At 39.7% G+C, this 18,032-nt stretch overlaps 2 protein-coding genes across 2 annotated transcripts in view; one reads left to right on the top strand and one right to left on the bottom strand.

The window, feature by feature from the left end:
• The window catches only part of RFTN2 (raftlin family member 2), a 66,300-nt gene extending 64,685 nt beyond the window's left edge, over nt 1–1,615 (bottom strand). Inside the window, exon 1 of the mRNA XM_031038219.2 lies at nt 910–1,615. Coding sequence (XP_030894079.1) covers nt 910–1,048 — 139 coding nt within the window. The 5' untranslated portion in view covers nt 1,049–1,615. The remainder of the gene's footprint in view (nt 1–909) is intronic.
• Nucleotides 1,616–10,462: 8,847 nt separating this feature from the next.
• On the top strand, nt 10,463–13,803 carry MARS2 (methionyl-tRNA synthetase 2, mitochondrial). Its single transcript, XM_006728144.3, has one exon. It carries the CDS (start codon nt 10,467–10,469, stop codon nt 12,306–12,308), a length of 1,842 nt encoding a protein of 613 aa, XP_006728207.2. The 5' UTR covers nt 10,463–10,466; the 3' UTR covers nt 12,309–13,803.
• The last annotated feature ends 4,229 nt before the right edge of the window (nt 13,804–18,032 follow it).

Raw genomic sequence — 18,032 nt, 5'->3', positions numbered from 1 at the left:
CAACATGATAATTTTTTCAGTATAAACTTTCTATTAACTGATAAAATGTGTACCTTATTAGAATGAAAAGTGTAACTTTGTAATAAGAGCTTAAAATACTGATATCTGGAAATTCTAACAGCAAGCAAGACATTCTAAATTTCATTTTCAGTACCCCATAATTAAAGATACTGTTCTGCTTTTTAAAAACTCAGTTTTATCCATGCAGTTGTATACTCTAAGGTTTCCAAAAGAAGTTAGGCAAAGTATTTGTGAGTTTGAGCTGCCTCTGTTCCTTCCGCAGGGCTGCCATCTGGGCTTGTTTATTTGTATTTCCAACTTTCTGGAACAGGGAGTTTCTCTGTTAGGGACGGGGCACCAAGCAAAGGAAGTGTCTTACAGAAGACTATCTTTTTTTTTTTTCTTTTTTTACTGTATTTTCAAACTTCAAGGTTAGCTTGGCCAAAAATATAAAGTGACTAGCACAATCACAAAATTTTACATAGTTGGAAACCTCAGAATTATCTTAGCAAATATTCTGCCACATGATGCAAATCATATATCCTACATGCTACCTTCTTGTGACTTCCAGATCTTTTTCAAGACCCAAACTGTCATTAAGGCTATAGCTATTTGGCTGGGAAATCAAACATTTTTATATATCCTACAAATAAGCATTTGATTTAAAAATGAAAGAAATAATTCCAAGCAGTTTTTCTAATTTTACAAAGTGCACATGAGCCATATTACAAAAAATGAGGCAAACAAAACAAAAATCTTTCAAAATATAATTAAGAAACAAAGCATTATTGTTAGATTTATACAATCTGATTGTGAAGAATAGTTTAAAAATTCACAAGCAACTTAAAAAAACTAGTGCCTTCTCTTTGAAAGATTTCATTTAACAAATAAAATAGAAGCAAAAATTACCTTGTAAAGTAAAATCCAGCAATACATACTCGTAAGCAAATTCTGTCTTTGTTTCCACTTGCGGTCTCTTCAGGGTAGAAAATATTTTTCCAGGACTGCTATCATCAGGGTCTTCTAGCTTTCTAAGTCCGCACCCCATAGCAAAATCTGTAAGGAATTAAATTGCAGGATAGGGGAGGGAGAGCAGCAAATTCTGTTGTTTAAGCTGCAAAAAGAAAGTTACAGACTTAACTGCTTTGATTTTTTCAGCTAAACCATGGATAGTCAAAAAGAAAACATTTGAGTCCAAAGAAAGGAGCTGAAGACTTTTTCTATCCATTTTTCTGTAAAGTCGTTGGACCCATGATGATTAAGCTACAGTTCTAGGAGGCTGGGCTTGATCTTAGGAGAAACATGCAAGCTGCTACAACTTAGCGGAGAATTTCCATGCCACGTCAATTTACAGCCAGCCCCCTACCAGAGTTCTGTCGCTCAGGGCACCAACAGTGCTTTGTCTGTCCCAGTTGGCTGGATGATAAAAGAGGTGTCCAAAAACGGAAATAAAAGGCAAAAGTGCAATTCGGATGGAATTATCTACAAGTAAAGGATATATTCAGGCATAGTGGCATGCAATTCTTTTTCTGTTTTCTCTTTTCCCTCTTTCCTGTGCCCACCCCCTCCTTCCTCTCTGCTATTACCAGAAAAGAAAAAGGAGGGAGGAAGGGAGGGAGAAAGAGAAAGAATAAGAGAGAGAGAAGGAATGAAAAAAAATGGATTCTCAATATGGTTGGAAACAAAAATAATTTCCAGAAAGGAAGTCAGCTTTAGGAGGAAACTGTTTCTGGAGTCTAAAAGGAGAAAAGTAGTTGTTTTTTTTTCCTAAACAAACACTTTAGTCTTTAGGTAGCACTTTTGAGGATTTCTTTCCACAGGAAGACTCTTTCCACTGGAAAAATCATATACTAATGAAAACTGCCAAATATAAAAACATTTATATTACAGTATTTTAATAATAATATTTTATTTAATTACAAAGGAGGACAGTTATGTGGATAATTAGTTTCCTCAACATCCTTAAAGTTTAAAATACTCCACAATTAGGCAGCATATGAGAGTAACTATTAACACTTTTACAGGTCCCAAAGTATCCTTAATTAAAAAAAAAAGGCAACAAAACTGACAACTTGATTGATTCAGTATTATAAATTGCCATTTACCTGAAGTCAAGAACAATTTAAAATGGACCGATTGTAATGAGTGTTTACTGCATTTTACCATGTACAGCTCAGGTAGTATGGTGCACTCATCACAACTGTGAGTCCTGGAATCAGACTGCCTGGCTTCAAATTCTGCTTCTAATGCTTACCACAGACGTGATCTTGGGCAAGTTACTTGACCTCTTCAAGTTTCAATTTCCTTCCCTACAAAATGGAGTTAATAATAGTACTTACTTCATGGGCTAGTTATGAAGGTTGAATGAGATAATCTTATCTCATATCTTAACACTATGCCTGGCTAATAGCACAAAATAAATTTGTTAACGTGCTTCCATTATAAAACAGGGTTGAGAATAATAATAGGGAGGAAGTGATTATGCCACCACTCCCATTATTTACAAAATAAACCCGATCACATTTCAGATTCTAGAGAACATAAGCCAGTAAAGATTTTTTGATTACATTGAAGAGTACATATGAAAACTCTCAAAAGGGGGTGGGAAGGGTGCCTGGGTGGCTCAGCCGGTTAAGCATCTGCCTTTGGCTCAGGTCATGATCCCAGGGTCCTGGGATCGAGCCCCACACAGGGAGCCTGCTTCTCCCTCTCCCCCTGCCTTTCTCTCTCAAATAAATAAATAAAATCTTAAAAAAAAGGGGGGGGGATGGATTAGTTTGTAGATCACTAGGATCTCTTATCTCGTCCTTCTGCCTACTTGTCTTTAAATAATATACTTCTCAGAAGTGATTTTAACAGAAGAAAATTCCATGGTCCTTCATTCTCATGGATGAGCACGGTTGATGGTAAGCAATTTCAATTTGGCTAAAAAGACAGATGACTCTCACCCAGTGTGACTCATCTGACTATTCACAGTGCTTTCATGCCTGCCATTTCTCATGTCCTCTTTTGTATGGTGGGCTGTGAGCTCCTGGGTGGCAGAAATTGAATATATGAAGTTCACTAGTACCTGTTGCAGTACCTGGAAGATGATTTATTAAGTACTCATTGTATTTATTAAGTGCCTGCTGTATTCCAGGCACTGAACTAGATGCTGGCTGGTACACAAGATGACTAACCATGACTTCCGCCCTAAAAAAACTCATGGTTCAATGGAGAGGACAGACTTATAAACAGATAATTTCAATACGATTTGGTAGCTGATGAGATAGAAGTATGCATAGGATGCTACAGAAACCCAAGAAGGGGCCTCTAACTCAGTTTGGAGGATGACATTTGAGCTGTCTCGAAGGATGAATATGAATAAGATAGATAAAGGTGGGGAGCATGTGCCAGGGAAAGGGAAAAGCTTGAGCAATGTCACAGAATCATGAACAGTATGGCATGAACTTGAAAGAACATGAAGCAGTTGCAAATTGCTAGAACATAAAATTTGAAAAAGACTAAGCTGTAAGAGAGGGAAGAGCTAAGTTGGGTCTTATATACCATGCAAAGGGAATTTGGACTTTATTTGTAGGCAAGAAGAGAGAATTAAATAATCAAATGGAAAAATCAAAGGAGTAATTTGAAGTAGGCAAGTAACATCACTTTGTATTTTTGACGAATCACTATGGCTGCCTTGAGGAAAATGTTTTTGTTTTTTTTTTTTTAAAGATTTTATTTATTTATTTGACAGAGAGAGACACAGCGAGAGAGGGAACACAAGCAGGGGGAGTGGGAGAGGGAGCAGGCTTCCCACCGAGCAGGGAGCCCGATGCAGGGCTCGATCCCAGGACCCTGGGATCATGACCTGAGCTGAAGGCAGACGCTTAAGGACTGAGCCATGCAGGCGCCCCAAGGAAAATGGTTTTAATGGATCAAGAATGGAGGGAGACCCAGTCAGGAGAGTATTGCAGTAGTCCAATTGAGGGCAGATGATTTAATAAATGAATGAATATGGTACATCATTATGTCCTTAAATATATTTTTTTAAGTCTTTAATAAAAGAAACTACAGTTCCTTTTGTTCATAATTGAACCATCACTTCCATTTTTCTCTCCAAAATCCAACAAAATAAAATTTTATTTGACACATCATTATCACCCAGAGTCCACAGTTTACATCATGATTCACTCTTGGTGTTGTTCATTCTATGGGTTTTGACAAATATATAACAAATATATGTACAGTACCATACAGAATAGTTTCACTGTCCTAAAAATCTGTGCTCCTCCTATTCATCCCACCCTTACTTCTTGCTTAACTCTGATGCATCTGGCAATTGTTATATAAAGGGTAAAATACGGATTGAAGTCAGTTTCTCCTACCCTGATATCCAACTGTCACAACCACATTTGTTTCCATAGATAATTTTTTACCAATCATGTTTCCTGAGGCTTGTCATACATTGAGTACTTGTAGTAATTAGGATACATTTTTGGAATAAATGTTTTCTATCATTGGTCATTTTTTCTGTATGGAATTATATATGTTTGCTGACAATTCTAGATTTCAGGGACAGCTTTCAGTTCTGTATTGCAAATAGGGTTTCCCCAAGTGCAGGCTCGTATGTGGCTGGATATGATGAAGATATATGATCAATTCTTGTTTGTGTTCTATTATGGGTTCACTTAGTCCTTGAATGAATGAATGAACCTTATGAAGACAGTCTCCATAACTGGTAGCAAGTTATTCTCATAGTTACTACTCAAGTCTGGATCACTTAAGTTCATTAAAGTCTTAAAGCTTCTAAGAGATAGTTATGTATCATCCAATCCATTCCCTACAAAGTTTTTGCATAATAGTAACTTTTAAATCCAATCCATGTTATGTGGCCCTGATCCCAAGAAATAAATTCAACAATAATTCAACTAGTTTTTATGGAGCACCAACTATATATGTAGGGCACACGTGGACACAAAGATGAAAAAAGCCAGTTTATGTTCTCCAGAATTCACAAGCTAGCAGGCCAACATTGAGTTTTAACTAATGCACTATTAGTTTCATAATGCAGTCAAATTTCCAAAGTAACTAATGACTTATTGAAAGCACTACGTATTTTAAAAAGGCTTTCTTTAATGATTAGAAATGCCACACTCATGCATACTTAATAGTTGTGTAGCCTAAGATTTTATTTTGACTTTTTATTTCGTTCTATAGTCTGGCTTCTCAACATTACATACTTAAAAAATTTTTAATGGCTGTATAATTTTTCAGTGTCCCATAGTTCACAATATTATTCTTTACAAAAAAATTTTTGGGGTGCCTGGGTGGCTCAGTTGGTTGAGTGTCTGCTTTTGGCTCGGATCATGATCCCAGGGTCCTGGGATCCAGCCTCGTCGAGTTGGGGCTCCTTGCTCAGTGGGGAGCCTGCTTCTCCCTCTCCCTCTGCCTGCTGCTCTCCCTGCTTATACTCTCTGTCAAATAAATAAATAAAATCTTTACTTTTAAAAAAAGATTTTATTTATTTATTTGAGAGAGAGTGATGGTAAGAGAGACCACAGAGGGAGAGGGAGAAGCAGACTCATTGTTGAGCGGAGAGCCAGATGTGGGGCTCAATTCCAGGACCCTGAGATCATGACCTGAGCTGAAGGCAGACCAGATGCTTAACCAACTAAGCCACCCAGGTGTCGCTATTCTTTTAAAAATTTATTGAATATTCTTTTTTAAAAAAAGATTTTATTTATTTATTTGAGAGAGAGAAAAAGAGAGAGTACGAGCAGGGGAGGGGCGGAGAAAGAGGGAGAAGCAGATTCCCCACTGAGTGGGGAGGTCTGACGAGCCTGATATGGGGCTCAATCCAGGACCCTAACATCATGACCTGAGCCCAAGGCAGATGCTTAACTGACTGAGCCACTCAGGTGCCCCTTATTGAATATTCTTAACTGTTTATTCTTCTAGATCAGAAGTTTTTGAACTATGTATGGCAGAGCCCTCTGGTTCCAAAGAGGGTCAGTTTTGGTGAAGAGAGGGGGCTTTGATCATGAAGAGAGGTCAAGCAGGCAGGGCTCCGGGTCCACCATACCACTCTTTCTTCAAACCGAATAGCTTAACCTTCATCAGTTTCATCAATTTAATATACCAGTAACAAACAATTAAACCCCCATAATTTTCAGAAAAGGATGCCATTTACATTATCAATAAACCATGTGGTTTCTAGGAATAAATCTACTGAATATAAGCCAGACTTGTATGTATAAAATTATAAAACTTTACTGAATAGCATTAAAGGAGTGGCAGGTAAATGGAGAGATATAGATAGTCCTTTTTAGGAACACTTACTACTGTAATTATCTCTCTACATAGCCCTTGACACCTGTTGTTGAGCTATAGATTTAATGCAATGGTGATCTTAGCCCCAAAAGGTTTTTTGCATGGAATCGCTCAAGTTGATTTTATGTGGAAGATAAAAAGACCAAGAATGTCTAAGATACTTCTTTTTTTATTTTTAAAAAGATATTTATTTATTTATTTATTTATTTATTTATTTATTTATTTATTTATAAAGCACAGGGAGAGGGAGAGAGAGAACCTTAGCACAGAGCTGGATGCGGGGCTCAGTCTCACCACCCTGAGATCATGACCAGAGCTGATATCCAGAGTCAGGTGTTCAACTGACTGAGCCACCCAGGTGCCCCTAAGCTAATTCTGAAGAAGAATAAGGAGGAGATATTAAGGCTATATATTAAGATTTATTATAAAGTTATAGTAATTAAATCTGTTTTTAGTAAGGCATAGACCAATTAACCAATACAACAGAATAAAGAGCCTAGAAACAGAAGCCTGCATATGTGGAAATATAATATATGATGGAAGTGGCAATGGCAGATCAGTGGAGAAATGGAGCTGGGACAATTTATCATCTATATGGGGATGAAATTGGATCCCCACCTTGTATCATATATAAAAATTTCAATTTTACATGAAGAATTTGAACATCAAAAGCAAACTTTACATTTTTTATATGAAAATATGGATATGTATTTATTCCAATATCAGAGTACTAAAAAGTATTTTTAAAGCAAAAAAATAGAAAATAATCACAATTAATCATAAAATGACAAGCATAAGATAAATTTTGATAAATTCTACTATATTAAAATTAAGAACTTCTACTCATTAAGAAGTTTAATGTGAAAAGACAATATACAGTTTGGTATATGATATTTATAAAATATCAACCAATAAAGGAACAGCATCAAGAATATATAAGAACCTTCTGAAAATAAAGAAAAAGACAAGTCAATAGAAAGACACAAAATATAAAGAGGCAGTACACAGGCAAAGAAACATATATGGTTACTAAACACACAGAGATGCTTAGCTTCTTCTATTTCAGTAACTGCAAATTAAGATCACAGTGAGATAGCACTGATTGTGGTAAAATACACTTAACATTTATCATTTTAACCATTTTAAAGTGTACAATTCAATGGCATTAAGTACATTCACAATATTGTATAATGATCATCACTATCTAGTTTCAGATTTCTTTCATCACCCCAAGAGGAAAACCCATTATCTTTTAGGCTTTCACTCTCCATTCCAACTTTCCCCTAGCTCCTGGCAACCACTAATATCCTTTCCATCTCTATGCATTTATCTATTCTGGATATTTCATATAATTGGAATATGCAATATGCAGTCTTTTGTGTCTGGTTTCTTTTATTTATTTATTTAAAAAAGATTTTATTTATTTATTTGTCAGAAAGAGAGAGAGAGCATGAGTGAGCATGAGCAGGGGGAGCGGCAGGCAGAGGGAGAAGCAGGCTCCCTGCTGAGCAAGGAGCCCGATGCAGGGCTAGATTCCAGGACCCTAGGATCATAACCTGGGCTGAAGGCAGACACTTCACCAACTGAGCCACCCAGGCGTTCCTGATTTCTTTTATTTAGCATAATGTTTTAAAGGTTTACCTATGTGATAGCACGCACCAGCGCTTCATTCCTTTTTATGGCTGAATAATGTATTGTATGGATATACCACATTTGTTTATCCATTCATCAGATGATAGACATTTGGAGTGTTTCTACCTTTTGGCTATTGTGTGTAATGTTTCTATGAACATAAGTGAGATAATATTTTATACTTATGTAACTGGCCAAAAATTAAGGAGCTACTATCATGTATTGGAAAGACCTCTTCAATGGTATGTTGCTGATGGGGATGTAAATTTGTTTAACCATGTTGGAAAACATCTTAGCATTATCTTGTGAAATTGAACTTTTGTATCCTCTATGATCCAGCAATATTACTCCTAGATATATACCTAGAGAAACTTTAGCATGTAAGTACCAGGAGATTTATACAAGAAAGTTAATAGTAGTACTGTTCCTAAGAGCAAACAACTTGAACTCCTCAGATGTCCATCAATAGCCATTTCTTTCAAGGAATCTGCTATAAAGGGAAGGAAAGTAATGGAGCAGAAGTAGTGTTTGAGAGTTTCTTTCTTTTTTTTTTTTTAAAGATTTTATTTATTTCTTTGACAGAGAGAGGGAACACATGCAAGGGGAGCCGCAGGCAGAGGGAGAGGGAGGAGCAGGCTCCCCGCTGAGCAGGGAGCCCGATGTGATTCGGGGCTCGATTCCAGGACCCTGGGATCATGACCTGAGCCGAAGGCAGATGTTTAACCGACTGAGCCACCCAGGTGCAACCTAGAGTTTTTTTCTCTTTAAAACAGGAGAAAAACTAGCATATTTTTATGCTAAAGAATTGATTACATGGAAAAGGGGTGGGGTGGGGGTCGTGGAGAGTTACTGGAAAACTTGATTTCTTAGACATTTAGCCTGGATTTGTCTCCTTTTCTGGAAGGTGTTGTACATACCCTCCAGTTTTAGGTTTTACCTGTTCTTCACTTTCCTTTCCTAAGCTGCTAGATCAAATAGAGCATATCAACTAAGTACTCAAAGAATATTTGCTGTTACCTCTTGTAACTTGTTTAGAGAATTTGATTGCTCTACTTTCCAAATTACCATAGAAATCCGATCCAATTTACCAAGTGCCTCTATTCACAAATTATTATTCAGCAGTCAAAAGGAAGTAACTACAGTTACAGAAAGAAACATGGATGAATCTTAGTAACAAAACGTTGAGTGAAAATAGTCAGTCGAAGAAGAAAGACCATATGTAGCATGAAATCTTTTCTTAGACTGTTTAAATACAAGCAAAAGTAAACAATATGTTGCTTAGACATACTAATATGTGATAACATGAATGCAAAAGTACAGAATTTAGGATAATAATGACCTCTGGGAGGAAGACAAGACAGGAGAAAAAGGAGCACATAGATCTAAATCATTGGTAATCTTCTAGTTAAGTGGTTCTCAAACTTGAATGTGCATCAGAATCACCTGGGGAGCTCATTAAAACCTGGATAGCTGGGTTCCACCTCCAGAGTAGGTGGGGGGGGGGGCGGTGTGAGGCCTAATAATATGCATTTCTAACAAGGTCCCAGGTGCTGCTAATGCTGCTCTTTTGTAACCACAGTTAGAGAACCACTTCTAGTTGTTAGGTTGGGTTGTGGGTTCACAGGTGTTGTATTGCATTTTATTATTAAGTGAACATAGTATTTAAATAAAAAAAAAAAAAGCCAATCATAGACCAAAGATGAGAGTGTTTCACAAAGCAAGGATTAATATTAATCCAATTCTGGTCTCCGGAGGCATCCACCCCAAAAGAACTAGGGTTCCATTACTAAAAGCAAACTTGAAAAACACTGCTGTAGAAGAACTGCAAGACCACTTCAAACGAAAATTACAAACTACTTTGAGAAATAAAGTTGAAGGTTGATTTTTCCTTGCCAATGACAACAGACTGCATTTCACCTCTCTGGATCTCAATAATCTTTGGCAAAGACTTGGCACATAACAAATCTACCTCCTTGGTTGATTCAACAAAAGTTGTGTTTAAAGATTTCCATTAGTTTGCTGATTCTTATTCTTCCCTCAAGTGCTTTAGGTAATTATTTTTCATCTTTTCTCGCTCCTCCTTCCAGATTTATTGTGTCCGCTAGGTTCTGAGATAAAATTTAGATGATATTTCAAATCCCTACGTTGACCAGGGCGTATGTAGAGTGCATACTCTGTTGTCCTGCAATGTGCCAGCCACTGACTGGGGTTTGAAAGATGTCTGAATATAAAATTCTTGCCCCACAAGCAAGTCAGCCTAGAGAGGAAAACAGATCCACAAATACAAAATTACAAAAACCAAAGCAGGGCACTCAAGATGTTATACAAAAACCTGCTTTCATAAGCTCTCCTAAACCCTGTTCCTTTAAGCCATCTTTCTCCCGCGCTTCCACTTTCACAACCACGACGTCCAGGGCGGGGGCAGAGAGGAGGGGCTGCCGGGCGACAGAGGGCCGGCGCTAGGGGCCCCCACCTCATTGGCTTTCCAGCCGGCCGGAAGCGGCGGTACGCCCCGGCTGCGCATGCGCCCCTCACACGTGCTGGCAGAACGCCCCCTCCGCAGCTGCGGCCCGGCCGGCATCATGCTGCGAACTTCTGTCCTGCGGCTGCTAGGACGCCCGGGAACGAGTGGAGTCTCGCTCCTGGAGTACTCTAGCCCACGCCACTACAGTTCGGGCCCTCTCGGTGCCCCCGACGATGGTCGCGGCGCGCGCGCCTTCTTCACGACACCCATTTTCTACGTGAACGCGGCGCCGCACATCGGACACCTGTACTCGGCGCTACTGGCAGACGCCCTGTGCCGCCACCGTCGCCTCCAAGTTCCCAGCGCTGCCGCCACGCGATTCTCCACTGGTACCGACGAGCATGGCCTGAAGATTCAGCAAGCAGCAGCCGCTGCGGGCCTGGCCCCCACCGAGCTGTGCGACCGAGTGTCTGCCCAGTTCCAGCAGCTTTTTCGGGAGGCTGGCATCTCCTCCACTGACTTCATCCGCACCACGGAAGCCCGGCACCGGATCGCTGTGCAGCATTTCTGGGGACTGCTGAAGGCCCGGGGTCTGCTCTACAAGGGGCTCTATGAAGGTTGGTATTGCTCCTCCGAAGAGTGCTTCCTGCCTGAGGCCAGGGTCACCCGGCAGCCGGGTTCGTCAGGGGACTCGTGTCCTGTATCTCTAGAGAGTGGACATCCCGTATCCTGGACCAAGGAAGAAAACTACATTTTCAGGCTTTCTCAGTTCCGAGAGCCGCTTCAGCGGTGGCTGCGGGGTGACCCTCAGGCAATCACTCCCGAGCCATTTCATCGCGCAGTTCTTGAGTGGCTGGAGGAGGAGCTGCCGGACCTTTCTGTCTCTCGAAAGAGCAGCCACTTGCATTGGGGCATTCCTGTGCCCGGGGACGATTCGCAGACCATCTACGTATGGCTAGATGCCTTGGTCAACTACCTTACTGTAATTGGCTACCCAAATGCTGAGTTTAAATCTTGGTGGCCAACCACCTCTCATATCATAGGCAAGGACATTCTTAAATTCCATGCTATCTATTGGCCTGCCCTCCTTTTAGGGGCCGGCATGAGCCCACCACATCGCATCTATGTCCACTCTCACTGGACGGTCTGTGGCCAAAAGATGTCTAAAAGCTTGGGTAACGTGGTGGATCCTAGGACTTGCCTTGATCGCTATACTGTGGATGGCTTCCGATACTTTCTTCTTCGGCAGGGCGTCCCCAACTGGGACTGCGATTACTATGATGAAAAGGTGGTTAAGTTGCTAGATTCTGAGCTGGCAGATGCTTTGGGAGGTCTCCTGAACCGGTGCACTGCCAAAAGAATAAATCCTTCTGGGACCTACCCGGTTTTCTGCACTACCTGCTTTCCCAGTGAGCCAGGGTTGGTGGGGCCATCAGTTCGTGCTCAAGCAGAGGACTATGCTTTGGTCAACGCAGTGGCCACTTTGCCCGCGCAGGTAGCTGACCACTATGATAACTTTCAGATCTATAAGGCTCTGGAGGCAGTGTCCAGCTGTGTCCGGCAAACTAATGGCTTTGTCCAAAGGCATGCACCATGGAAGTTGAACTGGGAGAGCCCAGTGGATGCCCCCTGGCTGGGTACCGTGCTTCACGTGGCCTTGGAATGTTTGCGAGTCTTTGGAACTTTGCTCCAGCCTGTCACCCCAAACCTAGCTGATAAGCTGCTATCCAGGTTGGGGGTCTCTGCCACAGAGAGGGGCCTTGGAGAGCTCTATTTCTTGCCTCGATTCTATGGACATCCATGTCCTTTTGAAGGGAGGAGGCTGGGACCTGAAACTGGGCTCTTGTTTCCAAGACTAGACCAGTCCAGGGCCTGGCTGGTAAAAGCCCATAGGACCTAGAAACTTAGTTCCTAATCAGCTTGTGGTAAAAAAGCAAATGTGTTATCTTCTTATTTTGCATTTTCAGGAAAGTTATACTAATGTTTTCTAAAGTGTTGCATCATATGAGCACATAAACAATGTCCCTGTGAAAAGAGGTTTGTTGCCTTTCAGGTGCCTACCCCCTACTCTTCAGTTCTCTGTGCCCATTAACCACTATCCTTTGTACACCAGTGTCTTTAAGATGTCTTCAGGGTAAAGATGGGTAAGAGAAAACTTTGCTGATACTGTTCCTTCTCATTGTGCCTCCTTCCAAGCCACAGTTAATGTTATTTGCCCAGACTACCTCTTAAGGCTTTTCATTGGCCTGGCCTCTGCTGGGCAAGTTAGTGAAGAGTGCGGGTTGGAGGCCCCCTACCTCAGCTTTTAGTAGTCCAACTTTGTTATATATGTTGGGCTTCTTCTTAGAAAGAGATTCTTTTATTAAACCTTTAAAAATTTCAGTGTCCTAGATTAGATGGTTTTTGCCCATGTTTATATTTTCAGTTCTTACAACTATTACTCTACTTTTTTAGTTAATAGTCTAATAGCTGTGCTTTGTAACATTACACTTCAACCAGTAGATGGCCCTAAAGTCTCACATATTTAATTGACATTGACATTTCAGAATATTTAGAATAAATTAGTTTTCTGCTTTATAATTATGCAGAATTTAAATTTAAGGAAAAATTTTATTGCTTTTCTTAAAATAAGGGATGACTGTAGCCACTACTGTTTTACATAAAGTAATAAAAAAAGATCAGAATCCTGTTTTTTCAAACTACTGAAAAAGGACATTTACTCTATTAAATGTGTAGTAAGCTAATAAGTAAATGTATCACATTTGTTTGGACTATCTGTGATAAATTATAAAGCTCTCGAGGTAGCTGGTATGTTAAAATTTTTAAACTTTAATAACATTGGGTTTACAGATAATGATTAAAAATCTATAAACAGTTCAAAATAGTTACATTTTCTTTTTATTTCTTGGTCATAATTTTGTCACCACATATATAATTTACCTTATATGATTTCTTTTGGTCAATCAGAATCTATAATACAATATAGACAGTGTGTGAATAGGTCTAAATGTTAATACATTTACTTTCAAGTACTTTTTACTGATTATTTCTTTTGCTTTCTTAAGTTATTAAAGTTTAAAAGTTTGTGAGTACCTTATTCAGATCTGTTCTGTTGAATTTGTTGAAGGTGATGGTGAAGGGAGGAAATGATCAATGCTCCAGGAATCTCAAACTGGATTTAGGGATCTCTCCAAGGCTCCATAAGAGAACATCACAGAGAAGATGTTAAGGTATCAATTTATACAATGACTACAACACAGTAAGCCAGCGTTATATCTCATAGGTGATTGGACAGCTAGGCCAAAGTTTAAAATGAGAACTTGCCTTGAAAAATCCATTCTAAGCATGGTAGCAAGCAGAGAGGGCTCACTATTAAGTAAACTATTGTGCTGAAAGTTCCCCCAGATTTATTCTAGGTGCTACTATTCAGTTCCAGTTTCTTTTTATTAATCAGTGTGGTGAGAGATTTCTGGTTGCTTGGAAACATTGCTTAGAAAAGAATGCTTGAAGGCATTCTAAAGATGGAAGGCCCATTTCTACAAATGTTCCTTCAGATCCTCCTTGTTCTTCATAATGGAATCCTTGGCTTTCAACATGACATATTCTAGTTACATGCTGGGATTAGTGGGGCTGATTACTGGGGCCTATGAGGGAGTATAATATTTGCTAGGGATGGATGGAGCAAGTGGTGAAAGAGATGAGATGTGTTTATATGAATGAATAAAAACAGACTTGGAAAACCAGTGGAATGATAACCTCTGCCTTTGAAGTCCCCTTACAGCAATCTTACTGAACCTATCATGAAAGGAGAGACAGTGTCTTCCACTTGAATGTTCTTTCCTATGGCCTAGTGCTAGTCAGTACATTGGACCTTAGCTTTCTGGGTGTTAATGGAGTTCCTTTCGTGCAGTCTGTCATTTGTATGGGCATTTAACTGGCTACCAGAATATTTATGGTACCAAAGGGCACAAGAAAACAGAGGAACCAAAGAGGAGAGGGCATAATTAATACAGAAGACAGGATACTTTTGAGTGAAGAAGTATGGACCTAAGTTATTCTGTGGTGATATGGAAGGTGAACCAGTTGGATTCTCTGTTGGAGGCAAGATAGGTAAAGGAGATAGCCTTTGGGTTCTTAGTTGATGTGTTTGGTTTGATCCAGCAGTTTAGGAATGACAAGTGGAGGACAGGTGAAACTTAAAACTGGAGGGCATGTACTTTTTAGAGAGGGCATCTTGTGGATCCCTTGACAGAAAGGAGGTTTCTCCCAAATTACAACCTTGAGGCTCTTAATATTCATTTTGGGGTATTCTTAGGGGCAGAGTTGCAGAAGGTGATAGAGCAGGTGTTCACAAGATGTCAGATTAAAGTAATATGTCAACTCAGTAGGCTACACTCCTATCAGTGAAATCATGCTAGAAGTTGTGGTCAGTGTATATGTTAGGTGGCATCACTGTATATGGAGAGCCATTCTACAAGTGAACTCAGAGATTAGGCACCTCAGAAGTCGGAAGACCCATGGAGATCAAGAATAGGCAGGAACAATAAATAGATACAATCTCTGATTTCATTGAAATCTCAAAGTTATTCCAAAGTAGGCCTCATTATTTTTCTTAACCTGTATGACCTCTATAGGGGCTGAGAAAAGCCTGATAAGTTGAATATTAAGTTGATGTCAAAGTACTCATGAAAGCCTAGGCCGGAATGTGGGCTGTAAGACACACGTTTTTTTTTGCACAGTTGTAGGTGTGGTTGGGACATAGCTCTTTATTTTTAAGTAATCTTTACAACCAACATGGGGCTCAAAATTACAACCCCAAAATCAAGAGTCGCATGTTCTGAATGAGCCAGCCAGGTAGCCTGGGAAACAGCTCTTTAGATTTGGGAAGTTCCAAGACTGAAGTAAAGCCAGTGGTTAGTCAGGCTGTGGGCCTCCAACTAGGATCCTTATAATCAGGAAGTAGCTTGGGTAGCGGGTGGCAGTACCAAGCATTCAGCAGATTCCTCCACGGGCATTATGGTAGGGATGGTTTCCTGGATCTCTGACTGCCCCACACCTGGTAAGTTGCATTGTTGGCCTGCATTAGTGTAACCCCGAGTTATGGGGGAGGCCATGCGTCTTGACTTATACTGAGTCCATAAAGCTGCTATATGATGATCTAAAATTGTCTCCTGTAGGCAACTATCCATAGTTCTACCAGATATAGATCAACTGTTCTTGTTGGTGAAGTCTGGGGTACTGTAAACCTGGGTGAGTCCTTTCCCTCCTCCTTTGCCTTAGTGAATAATATGAGTGGACCTATAAGGGTTTAGACATATTGACAGCCATGTATCTATTTTTGCAGCAAAGGTTTACTAATCCTGACAGCTTGGAGGGAGCTAGGGCATAGATTGGGGTAACCAAGAGCACAGGTTAGGGGGATCAGTTTTAGAAGAAAGCCTTTGAGTCCCTTGCAGAACTAAAACAGTATGAAATATGTCATTTCAACACAACAGCTAGCTGGTCCTGACCCTTCCTCTTAAAGGAGCTTTGTATAGCATTGGTTAACTTTTATCAATAGGAACACACCAAATTTGGGGGTTAATATTGCTGGAAGGGCCAAACAGTAACAACCAAGCTAATTACAATTAATAAGTGGGGATCTGAACCTTCCAAGAGGAATGTCTTACTCTTTTTTGAGACAGAGGGTAAGAGAAACCCAGCCTAAGCTACTTTCCTCTATCACTAAGAACGACTTTGAGCTGAGGGGAAGGGACTAACCAGTTTATAGGTGAAATTGTTGCTTTCTCTTAGTTTTTTGATAGTCCTGGGTTACCCAGTACAGATCCTGTGAATTAAGAAAACCATCTAACAGGGAATAGTTGATCACATTTAAAATACCTTCCTTAAGATTATATCACATTGGGGTGCTTGGGTGGCTCAGTTGGTTAAGCGGCTGCCTTCGGCTCAGGTCATGACCCCAGGACCCTGGGATCAAGCCCTATGTCGGGCTCCCTGCTCAGCAGAGAGCCTGCTTCTCCCTCTGCCTGCTTGTGCACTCTCTCTCTGTCAAATAAATAAAATCTTAAAATAATATATTTAAAAAAAGATTGTATCACATTAATCAGTTTCTACTTATATTTTCATGATGAGGAAAGGGAATTGGGAAGAGCTACACAAGAGGATCTTCCTGGGGCGCCTGGGTGGCTCAGTCGTTAAGCGTCTGCCTTTGGCTCAGGTCATGATCCTGGGGTCCTGGGATCGAGCCCCGCATCGGGCTCCCTGCTCGGCGAGAAGCCTGCTTCTCCCTCTCCCACTCCCCCTGCTTGTGTTCCCTCTCTTGCTCTCTCTCTGTCAAATAAATAAAATCTTTAAAAAAAAAAAAAAAAGAGGATCTTCCTATGGCATTGACAGTTAGAAATAATATACTGTCTACTGTGCCTCTTTTCATGAATAGCTATTGAGTTTTAGCCATACTTGCATCTTCAAAGTAAGGTGAGACTAAGTACAGAGGTTCCATCCTTGGCTATTAACTGAATTTCACCCGCATTTGGTTTATGGCATAGATTACTCACCATAGATTTTAAAGTCCACAGCTCCTCACTTAAGAACAGGAAGGTATGAGATGTCAGGATGTTTCAGGAAACCAAGTGTGCCATCTGCAAGAAGAAAATTAGAGCTCCAAAGAAAGATGAGCTCTGCTTTCAAGTTATGAAGGATTTTTGGATGAAACATCTGCAGAGAGCCTGGAAGACTCACTGGGTAAGCTGGAGGGACAGCTCTAGGAATAACTGGAAATGGATGATGCCACCTTTCTTAGTGTACGGTATGGGGAAAATGGTACTATCCTTACTGTGCTACCATACCTAAGGCCATGCCTTGTGCATGTACCCTTCATTAGTTGACAGTCACTGGTTTATGGGATTTAACATGAAGATGAACCTTCAAAAACTAGTTTATGGTTGACTGTTAAAGATTAGAATTTCTGTTTTCTTAGTACATTCAATAAAAATATAACTACACATTTTTCCTCAACTTATTTTAAAAAGTGTAATAACTTATTTTGGAAAACATAAGATAGTTTCAGTAATTTGGCTTCCTTTGAACTAGTGTAGAAGAGTCTCTTGGTTAAAAAGCTATAAATATTAAAGATATAAAGTTAATAAGAATGTTACACACTTTGGGATAAATCACTAAAATAATACAAATAGAATGTATTTCTTTCAAGCCAGATGAAAAATGTTAAAACTCAATCCAACAGAAGTCAGGAAGGAGAAAAATGAAAAATATGGTAAAAGAAAACCCATAATAAGACGTAGAAATAAGTATAATTACAAATATTTTAGAATTGTAATAAATATCATAGGATGAATCTTCTTTCAAAAGACAGCAATGTTCATGCTTAAATTAAAAAGTTAGCTATATGTAGTTAAAAAGTATATACTTAGAAAATGAGACATGAAGAAACACTAGGCATATAAATAAACCAACAGAAAGCTGGTACTGTAATTTTTTTTTTTTTAATTTTATTATGTTATGTTAGTCACCATACAACACATCATTGGTTTTTGATGTGGTGATCCACGATCCATTGTTTTCGTATAACACCCAGTGCTCCATGCAGTACGTGCCCTCCTTAATGCCC

The sequence above is a fragment of the Leptonychotes weddellii genome, chromosome 3, assembly GCF_054177405.1.
Source record: "Leptonychotes weddellii isolate Sample4059 chromosome 3, ASM5417740v2, whole genome shotgun sequence".
Taxonomy (NCBI): Eukaryota; Metazoa; Chordata; class Mammalia; order Carnivora; family Phocidae; genus Leptonychotes; species Leptonychotes weddellii.
This window is presented reverse-complemented; position numbering and strand designations above follow the sequence as displayed.

Excerpts from the sequence above, each read along its gene's own strand:
- MARS2 (XM_006728144.3), top strand. The coding sequence starts at position 10,467 with ATGCGCCCCTCACACGTGCTGGCAGAACGCCCCCTCCGCAGCTGCGGC.